The sequence below is a fragment of the Apium graveolens genome, chromosome 2, assembly GCF_009905375.1.
Source record: "Apium graveolens cultivar Ventura chromosome 2, ASM990537v1, whole genome shotgun sequence".
NCBI classification, from domain to species: domain Eukaryota; kingdom Viridiplantae; phylum Streptophyta; class Magnoliopsida; order Apiales; family Apiaceae; genus Apium; species Apium graveolens.
The window spans coordinates 265,643,726-265,655,354 of NC_133648.1; the positions used below are offsets into that span (position 1 = coordinate 265,643,726).

General features: G+C 34.0%; 1 protein-coding gene across 1 annotated transcript; it reads right to left on the minus strand.

Moving 5' to 3' along the window:
- Nucleotides 1-330: 330 nt before the first annotated feature.
- Nucleotides 331-1,660, minus strand: LOC141700495 (uncharacterized). The gene is made up of 2 exons (XM_074504237.1): nucleotides 1,184-1,660; nucleotides 331-801 (listed from the first exon to the last, which is right to left on the minus strand). The coding sequence occupies exons 1-2, from the start codon at nucleotides 1,658-1,660 to the stop codon at nucleotides 331-333; spliced, it is 948 nt and encodes a 315-aa protein (XP_074360338.1).
- Nucleotides 1,661-11,629: the final 9,969 nt, after the last annotated feature.

Sequence of the window (11,629 nt, forward strand, 5' to 3'; positions counted from 1 at the left end):
GCAGGGGTCACTTCATCATACTTTTAAAATTATTTTTATAATATTTTATACTTCTACTTGTTTATTCAATTGTAATAATTTCTTTTTTGTTAGATTTAATAGCACTAATTTGATTATACATTAACTCATTAATGCAATTATTAACTTATTTATTTAATTTGCAAATATAACTCGATTGTACTAGCTTAAAATTTTAATTAAATAATAATTTTAAAATTATAATAATCAAATAAAAGTGATTAAAATTTTAAATATGCTAATTAAATAAGACAAAAAAATATAATTAAAATATAGCATATTACTAAAACATGAAATAAAAATACATTAAAATTAAACATTACAATTTTTTAAAAAATTAACAATATTATGAAACTGTGAGATATGTTCAACAAGGTCATTTTTTAGCTGAAGATGTGTCTGCCTATCACGCATCCGCATACTGTTTTGAACATATGTTTCATACGGCACAAAAGGTTTTTCCACTAAATTTGGTTCCGGCAAGCCATTTTTTGTATCATCATAGGTTGGTAGAGGACCAAATGGAATGGCATATGTGTCGCTCTCGTCTTCAACAATCATGTTATGAATTATGATGCATGCTCTCATTATTCTCCGAAGATCTGCTCGGTCCCAGAAGCGTATTGGACCACGTACAATGGTGAAACGGGACTGTAACACACCAAACACTCGTTCAACGTCCTTCCGTTGGCTTTCTTGATATTTTGCAAATAACTTTTTTTTCCTCACTATGTGGACGAGATATTGTTTTGACGAATGTTGACCATTCAGGATAGATTCCATCTGTCAAGTAATATCCCATATTATAATTATTTCCATTGACAATATAATTTACCTCTGGAGCACGACCTTGTAGCAAATCATCAAACACCGGTGATCGATCTAAAATATTTATGTCATTATTTGATCCAGCAACTCCAAAAAATACATGTCATATCCATAGATCAGATGAAGAAACTGCTTCAAGTATAATTGCTGCAACTCCTTTGTGACCACTTATGAACATTTTGTTTCATGCTTTTGGACAGTTTTTCCATTGCCAGTGCATGCAATCAATAATTCCCATCATACCAGGAAAACCACGAGATTCACCCATTTGTAATAGACGTTGCACATCATTCACGTTCGGCTTTCATAAGTATTCACCCTCAAATATCGTACATACAGTGGAGAATTTTTTTTTCAAGCATTCAACCGCAGTACTCTCTCCAATACGAATATAGTCATCAACATGATCAACAGAGACACCGTATGCTAACATACGCATTGCCACAATGCATTTTAATAAAGGTGATAAACCTTTCCTTCTCACTGCATCAATCATTTGTTGAAAATATGGATCAAAATTTGAAATAGCATCCACAATACGAAGAAAAATATGTCTTCCCATACGGAATCTTTGTCGGAATATATTTTCTGGGTATACCGGATTCGGTGAAAAATAATCATTTACTAGACGTTGATGACCTGCTTCATGATTTCTGTAAATACTTTGACGAGGTGTGGATGTTGTTGAGCTTTGTCCATAAATTTTCTGAAAAAGCTCGAGTCGACGGTTGTGTTTAGCATCATCGCAGAACTCTTCAATGAATTCTTCAGTGAATTCCTTAGAAAAACTTTCTAATGTTGGTGTTTGATTCATGTTGGTGTTTGATGTGAATTGAAAGTACCAACACATCTTGTTTATATAGAATGTCAAAAGTAATATATTTCAACAGCTTGATTCCAACGGCTAGTTTACAAACTAATAAAAACAAACACTAGCTTCCAACAGCTAGTTTACAAACAAATAAAAACAAATACTAACTTCCAATAGCTAGTTTACAGACAGATAAAAACAAACACTAGCTTCCAACGGCTAGTTTATAAATAAATTAAATTAAACACTAGCTATTTTTGCCATAATTTTCTCAAGCAGTTTAGCATGAGCCATTCGCTGAGCATTATTCATTTGAGTAGTATCTGCCATAATGACTTATAAATCCAGCTCACTTTGCTTCATGTTCGCTATAATTCAAACGTGAAAATACACGAAAGCGTACGCGATCACAAGTAGTATAAGATATAAGTCAAGTTCGTTCCCACAGGGACTGGTTTAGGTTAAGTTCAGATTATGCACTTATACAACAATATATAGTTATCGTTCAATGCAAAGACAAATAACAAAATGAGTTTTGATTTAACTAGGAGAGTATACTAAATAACATTAACTAAGAAAATTACAATTGAATTACTTATATGAGAATAAACATGGGATTCTAACTTCATTAAATACTTTATTCAAAGTTATGTTCTTTAACCCTAGCATGTGATGGTGATGACAACTAATCACATAACACGAAACTAGTATACGCTAACTTTCGTTATACGTATACCCTACTATCAGACATCTACAATTAAGATAGAAGTTGAATATACACCAATTATTCTTAGTCCCAATATGTCTATAAATATTGAAAACATAATGGTTTAAGAGCAAGTTATCTATTGTGATTACATAGGGTGAATAAGATGGTTAAAATTACCCACGAATTATGCATGTCAATTCATACATAAACCTATGCTAGCATGGCAAGTTCTAAACCTCTATATTCACTATCGCTTCAATAGAGATTAAAAAACAATCTTAGATGTTAGCTAGGCATTAAAGACGAATAAAAACAACCAAACTAGGAAATCATAAATTACCACACACAAAGGATTATAAAACAATTAACTATTATAATTCATAAATAAATCCGTTAGAACCCCATGACGATGATTAGTTCATAATCGAACTCTTCGTCACCATGGGTTCCAATAAAAACATGATAATAAACAATATAAGTGTACTAGAGTTCAAAGACAAATAAAAAACAAGCATCCAAGTATCAGCTATATTGAAGAATACAAAAGTCTTCTTGTCCGTAGTCGTCCTGTGCTCTCTAGGTCTTCTCAATGCTCTCATTTGGCTCCTTGTTGTTAAAAATGTTTTTGTATCACTATATATAAGTTCTAGTGGACCTGGACTCTTAAAATCATCAAATTCCACTCAAAACAGGATTCTGGGGCAAAAAGGGCGGCGTGGGCGCGCCAGCCTTCTTGTGATTATCTGACAATTCTTCTTTTGGCCGTATCTTGAGTTCTGCTCGTCAGAATTAGGCGATTCAACTATCCACGCGAAGATAACGAGATTCTCTTATATGCATAAAATCATTATAAAGCCCTTTCCTCCTCTAACTAGTGCCCTGCAATGCAATAACACAAAAACACATCAAACATACCAGATATTTGAGTCCAAAACACCAATTTAAGCCTATAATGAAGCGTTCCAGGTAGATATAAAATCCACTTATCACACCCCCAAACTTAAATCGATGCTTGTCCTCAAGCATAAACATACTCAACACTAAAAACAAAATAAATGCATGAATGAAACTACGTGAAAATGCAACTAAATAATAATGCAATCGATCCCCTCAGATTAACTATAACCAAATGAATAAGCCAACGCCTCTAAGAATTCAATGACTCTAAACAGAGTTCGAATAAATCTCACAAATCAACTCACAAACCAGAAATGTGCATGTGTAGGATGCTTAACAGATATACTCTCGATACTAGATCAATAACCATAACTTATCTTTCATCAAAACAATCACAAGTTTTGTAACACCCCCAAATCCGGGGTCGGGGATCCAGGTTGTCACGAGTTCCATTTCCCTTAATAATACTTAATCTTAATTATCAACCAACTACTGTGTACTGTGACCCCACTATACACACACCACAAGTTATAGTCTCAGAGTTGAATATCCAAAAATTACACAAGTCATTGTATTCCACAATTATAAACCATTACACCTTAAAAGGGTTTCTGAATAAATTTACATATTCTTTGCCATTATTACAATTCATAAGTATACATAAGTCTGGTACATCAAAAGTTGAAATCCTAGCCTATTGGTAGTTCCTACCTCAGCTACAACGGCATTAACGCCTACAGGAAACTGCAGAACGTTTCCTATCCGCTCACGAATTGGGAGCTTGGTCATGTTCATCTTGTCTATCTGTTGTTGTGTGATGAAAGAAGAAAGCAAGGGTGAGCAACAAGCCCACCAAAATAATATGTATAATGATTTACAATATGTGAGCATCCTCATAGTACTCATGAAAGTCTTGGTCAAGTAAAAATGAACCAAGTTTGATATCTTATCGCGACCAAGTCGCAAAATATTCAGTATATATGTATATATACTTTTCAAAATCTTGGAAGTCCTCTTCCATGCATAATATACACAGAGTTCCAGTTTATAACTGTATAAAAATATCGTTGCAAGGTGATCTCATATATCTAACCTTGTCTCAACGTTTTTGTGAAAATATTTGTCATGCATAAGATAATCATTAACCAGATATAAGTTGAAAAGATGATGTTACAAGATACTCCAATATACTTATATCTTTTCCGAATACTACTTGAACTACCACCGTTCAAGGTATAATCAGTTTCAAAAGTTCATCACATAGATGAGACTACAAGAAAAGACTTGGATATATTCAATCTTTGAAATATCATTATAAATAATGAAGTTACGAGATACTTCATTAAGTCCCGATATATATATACACCTATATATATACATTTCATACACTCCTTGAAAACCTCTGTTATGAAAATTATAAACAGAGTTGCAATATCCAATGAATTTGGAAAGGAGAAAACCTTGGCATAAACCTGATATCTTGCTGATCAGGCAAATATACCAATAAGTAACCTTTTCTACTAGTAGATGGATGAATCCCCCACCGGTCATCACCCTGGCCGCATTAGGACCTTGTGCTGGACCGCCACCCGGCCTCTTACGCGTTGATGGACTGCCACCCAGCCACTTACACTTTGATAGACCGTACCTCGGCCTGTCGCTTATGTCGACTCAATTAGATGGACTTACATCCCGAACGTTGGGTAAGTAATCAATTCATTTATCAAAACAGCAACCTCGTTGCGAATATAAAATACACCACAGAGCCAGATCCCTTAGATTTTTGAGCGAGTATTCAAGTCCCCTTCAAAAAGGAAGATCTTAAATTTGAAAACGAGTTTTTGGATCCGCTCTAACTTTTAAAATCATTTTGAAGACTCGAAAACATTTTTAAGAATGTTTGGAGTAATGCTGATTTAATAAAATAAATCAGTCCCGATATATTAGAAATTATCTGAATATTATTATTTAAATAATATTCCCATAAAGATAATCTTTATAAAAATAATTGAAGTAAAAGTTTTAAAAACTCATACTTGAAATGAATAATAAATAACCAAATATATACTTATACGAAAGTACGATCTTTATTTGAATAATCGAAAATAAGTTTGAAATATCGAAACATTACTCTTTAATAGAATAAAGAATATTATTTAATAAAATAAGCGGAATCATAAGTCCTCGAATGAATATTCAAAATAATATTCATTAATAAAATAAGCGGAGTCATAAGTCCTCGAATGAATATTCAAAACAATATTCATTAAATAAAATAAAGTTATCGAATAAACCTTATTCGATTAATAGTTTTGAAAACTATATATATATATATATATAAATATATATATATATTATACTCGGGAACATCGACTCCCGGTTTAAAAAAATGTTCACCTTTGGGTCCCCTATAATAAGAGTATACGCAACTACTGCTTATCTCTAGCATAGGTATTATGCAACTTATAAGCAATTGAATCAACAATTAGATATCAAGATTACAAAACAGGTATGCATATATACCATATCAGCATGTTCCAATATATCGCAAGATTTGCTAATAACAATCATGCACTTATCACAAGATAATGCATATACATATATACATCACAACAACAGTATAACGGGTAGAAAACTTGCCTGAGTGTTCCTGGATAGACTTAACCTTAGAGTGGGTCCGATAACCTATGAACAACAACATAAGTCGGAATTAAACCCGGTCGCTTAAGAAACTAGACTTTAACCAATTGAACCTTAATGTTCACTTATGGTCACTTCTATGCTTAACGAATCACATAAGTCGTTCGAGTACCCTCGGCTCCACCATTTTTAATAAATTAACCATTAAGAATTTTAAGGAGATTCTTTCACAAGTACCCTACCAACTGCCTAATCCACTTTATATAATTGTTTCATACTCCAGTTAGTCATTTAAGGGCCTTAACCAAGGTTTCAAAGTAAGGCGAGGGGTAATGGTTCGTTCGCGAAAGGCCGTTACTTAAAACGGTCGTTTCTCCTAAACCGTACATCGGATTCAAGCGAACCACATATCAAAATGAAGCTCGGAACATGAACTATCTAAACATGGCAATGGTCAGACTCTTACAGTGAGTTCACGGGTCCTGAAGTTAAGAACTAAAACAGTCTAAGGAAATCGGGCATTACGAGGGCTATATTTACGCGATTACCAAAGTTTTAAACCATTCCAAACAATCCACAAACAACCCACAATCATCATTACAACCAAAATCCATCCATACTTTACTACAACAGCCCCAACATCTCAAGATTTTCCAATTTATCCTATCCCCAAACATGAACTAAAGGTCATACTTAAGTTCATTAACCAATAATCCAAGATTTACAACTCAAACTCATTACAATTCCACCCACACTCTAAGTATACAAGAATCATGCTTCTCATGAACCATACCAAACATAAAAACTCTAAATATTCAAAAGTAGGGCTAGGGTATGAGATTATACCTTCCTTGGTGAGTAGAAGTAACTAAGGAGCTTGAAACCACCCTTGAAAACCCTTACAAAAGCTATATCTAAACAAAAACATAAGATCAAAATTTTCAAGATCTTGAAAACACTATTCACCCTCTTCTTCCATGAATTATTGAAAGAGATTGTGAAGTGTAATAACCCCAAAATTTTGAACTTTTTGTAACCCTTATGAATAGTGTTTTAGCTGAATGAGAAAACTTTTCATGCCACACTATGTAGGGGTTCTGTTATGGATATTCTGAGATTTTATTAGTACTCTATATGGTATATAAGTGTATGTAAAGATCGTCAGAATCCAATTCCGAACACTTTGATTTTTCCCGGAAATCCACTAGATACGGAAAGAATTAAGTATAAGGTAACAGGATAAAAAGGATTTAAATTAAAGGATTATAAGAGAGGATCATAAAAGGATTATAATGTATTGAGAAAGGTTAAGGAAACCCAAGTAATAAGATCCCGGGTATGATCCCTCAAACGATAAACGAAAATGAAAGTTAAGCGAACCGTATAACAGATCAGCGGTCATTAGGCAAACAATTAGGAAGTTAATCAAAGAGATTAGAGGGGATGATGTCATCCAACCAATGAGAAGAGGACAAATAGGGGAGGATGACATCACATGATGACATAAGCATGACATAAGGAGGAAGGAGATGTGGTTGGTTTATAACCACACAAAGTCAAGGTTAGAAAGGTAATTACCTAAAAACAAATCAAAAACAACCAACCAAAGAATCAAATCAAAGCAAAAACACAAAAATCTCTCTTTCTTCCAAGCTTGCTCTCGGCTTTTCTTCTTTTTCAAAGAAGAAATTTCCAAAAATCAAGTTCCAAGCATTGTTAAATCACAAGGTAATTATCTAAGGTTCCTTGTACATAGATATGGATATCCTATAAGTTCAAGCTCCTAATTCCTTCACAATCTCTTCCAATAAATCAAGGAAGAAGATGGTGAATAGTAACCTTCAAGAAATAACTTTAGTTTTCTTGAATTTTTATGAAAGTTTAAGGTTATACAAGCAAGGATCAAGGTTCTTTAGGCATTCAAAGCTCTTGTGTTGTGTTAAGAAGCTTCAAGGAAGGTATAATCTCTTAACCAAGCTTTGTTATTGAATGTTAAGAGCATAATATGAGTATTCTAGTTCATGAGAGGCTTGATGGTTGTGTATGTAGAGATTAGTTGGTTTTGGGATGTTTTTGGAGTTGTAAATCTTGGTTGTTGATTAATGAACTTAAGTGTAGTTTAAATTCATGATAAAGAATAGTATAAATTGTTAATGTTGAGTTTTTGGGGCTGTTATGATAAAGTATGGATGGAGTTTTGATTGGGTTGTGATTGTGGGTTGATTGTGAGATGATTTGGAGTGGTTTAAAATTGGGTAATCGCGTAAACATAGCCGTCGTAATGCCCGATTTACCGTAGACTGTTTTTGTTCTTAACATCAGAACCCTTGAACCCACTGCTAGGTTTTGACCATTGCCATGTTTAGATAGTTCATGTTACGAGCTTCGTTTTGATATGTGGTTCGTTGGATTCCGATGAACGGTTTAGGAGAAACGGCCGTTTTAAGTAACGACATTTCGCGAACGAACCCTTACCCCTCGCCTTACTTTGAAACATAGGTTAAAGACCTTAAAGGACTAATTGAAGTATGAAACATTTATGTAAGGTGTAATAGGCAGTTGGTAAGACACTCGCGAATGAATCGCCTTAATACTCGTAATGGTTAAAATTATTAAAGATGGTGGAGCCGAGGGTACTCGAGTGACTTAAGAGAATCAGTAAGCGCAAAGCGAGCGTTAGAGTCTAAGTTGGTTAATGTATAGATTTACAAGTGACTTTGGTTTAATTCCAACTTACTTGTTGTTTATAGGTTACCAGACTCGTCCCGAGCCATTGTAACCCCCAGTCGCTCAGGCAAGTTTTCTACCCGTATAACTGTTGTTGTGATGTATATGTGTATATGCATGATCTTGCGATAAATGCATATTTGTTATTAGCAAATTCTTGCGATATATTGTAGCATGTGATAGGATATATATGCATGCCTGTTTCATATTCTTGAATTATATATCTGTTGGTTAAAATGCTTATAGTTGCATAATACCTATGCTAGAGATAAGCGGTATTTGAGTTACCCTTAGTATAGGGGATAAAAAGGTGAACATATTTCTAAACCGGGAGTCGATGTTCCCGAGTATAATATATATATTTTATATATATATGGTTATAGTTTTCAAAACTATTAATCGAATAAGGTTTATTCGATAACTTTATTTTATTTATTGAATATTATTTCGAATATTCATTCGAGGGCTTATGACTCAGCTTATTTATTTATTGAATATTATTTCGAATATTCATTCGAGGGCTTATGACTCGGCTTATTTTATTTATTGAATATTATTTCGAATATTCATTCGAGGGCTTATGACTCAGCTTATTTATTTATTAAATATTATTTCGAATATTCATTTGAGGATGTATGACTCCTTTATTTATTTAATGAATATTATTTATAATATTCATTCGAGGTATTATGACTCCGCGTATTATTTAATATTCTTTATTTTATTAAAGAATAATGTTCGATAATCAAACTTATTTTTTTATTATTCAAATAAAGATAGTACTTTCGAATAAGTATATCTTGGTTATTTAATACTCGTTTCAAGTATAAGTTTTACAGCTTCTACTTCAATTTATTTTATAAGGATTATCAATATGGGAATATTATTTAAAAAATAATATTCAGATATTTTCTAATATATCGGGACTGATTTACTTTATTAAATCAGCAGTATTCCAAACACTCTTTAAAGTGTTTTCGAGTCTTCAAAATGATTTTTAAAAGTTAGAGCGTATCACAAAACTCATTTTTATATTTAAGATCTTCCTTTTAAAGGGGATTTAAATACTTGCTCAAAACCTGAGGGATCCGGCTCTGTGGTGTATTTTATATTCGCAACGAGGTTGCTGTTTTGGTAAATGAATTGATTACTTACCCAACGTTCGGGAAGTAAGTCCATCTATCGAGTCGGCATAAGCAACATGGGCTCAGTGGGCGTCCATGATAGTGTAAGTGGATCAGTGGGAGTCCATCAAATGCGAAAGTGGCTGAGTGGCAGTCCAGCATAAGGTCCTATTGCGAACAGGGTGATGACCAGTGGGGAATTCGTCCATCTACTAGTAGAAAAGCTTACTTATTGGTATCTTTGCCTGATCAGCAAGATATCAGGTTTATGCCAAGGTTTTCTCCTTTCCAAATTCATTGGATATTGCAACTCTGTTTATAATTTTCATAACAGAGGTTTTCAAGGAGTGTATGAAATGTATATATATAGGTGTATATATATATCGGGATTTAATGAAGTATCTCGTAACTTCATTATTTATAATGATATTCAAAGATTGAATCTATTCAAATCTTGTCTTGTAGTCTCATCTATGCGATGAACTTTTGAACTGATTATAACTTGAACGGTGGTAGTTCAAGTAATATTTGGAAAAGATATAAGTATATTTGGGTATCTTGTAACTTCATATTTTCAACTTATATCTAGTTAATGATTATCTTATGCATATCAAAGATTTTCAGAAAAACGTTGAGACAAGGGTAGATATATGAGATCACCTTGCAACGATATTTTTATACAGTTATAAACTGGAACTCTGTGTATATTATGCATGGAAGAGGACTTCCAAGATTTTGAAAAGTATATATGTATATATACTGAATATTTTGCGACTTCATCGCATTAAGATATCAAACTTGGTTTATTTCTTTTGACCAAGACTTTCATGAGTACTATGAGAAGGCTCATATATTGTTAATCATTATACATATTATTTTGGTGGGCTTGCTGCTCACCATTGCTTTCTTCTTTCATCACATAACAACAGATAGAAAAGATGAACAGGACCAAGCTCCCGATTCGCAAGCGGTTAGAAAACGTTCCGCAGTCTTCTGGAAGCGTTGATGCCGCCGTAGCTGAGGTAGGAGCTACCAATAGGCTAGGTTTGCAACTATTGATGAACTAGACTTATGTATAATATGAATTGTAATAATGGCAAGGAATATGTAAATTTATTCAGAACCTTTTTAAGGTGTAACGGTTTATAATTGTGGAATATAAGGACTTGTGTTATTTTTTGAGTGTTCATCTCTGAGACTATAACTTGTGGTGTGTGTGTTTATTGTGGGGTCACAGTACAGAGTAATTGATTATTTATTAAGATTGGGTGTTATTAAGGGAAATGGAACTCGTGACAACCCGGATCCCCGACCCCGGATTTGGGGGTGTTACAGAAGTGGTATCAGAGCTCAGCGTTATTAACCTCAGAGATGATGTGACGTTAAGATAATAAGTTCACTAAGATAATAAGAACTCTTGCCAAGTTCATAGTCGGGCTACCTAACGTAGCACCGACAGTTAAAACCCTTATGGGAACCCTTATAAATGTAGCGATAGAAGCGTAGTTCGTTATCGTAGATGGTAGCGGGACTCCGAACCCTGAGGTTGAGGAGCAACAGCGCGATGATGTTTTATTACTAATTGGAGATCGGATTGTGGATCCGATAGCGCGTCCTAACGCAGGACCGGATGATGTTCATATTGAGGATGTAGTGGTCGAGGATGTTATCCTAGAAGGGATTGTTGCTGAGAAGAATCCCGTAGAGGATCCGGACAAGAATGAATAAAGGACCACTGAGGAATTGATGACTATGGTTAGGGCGACTACCAGAGGTAGGATTGGCCGGTTACTACCAGAGGTTCGTTCAAGTTTGTAAAGATAGTAGCCCCTTTAACGTGGCTTACTCGTAAGACTGAGAAGTTCGAATAGACAG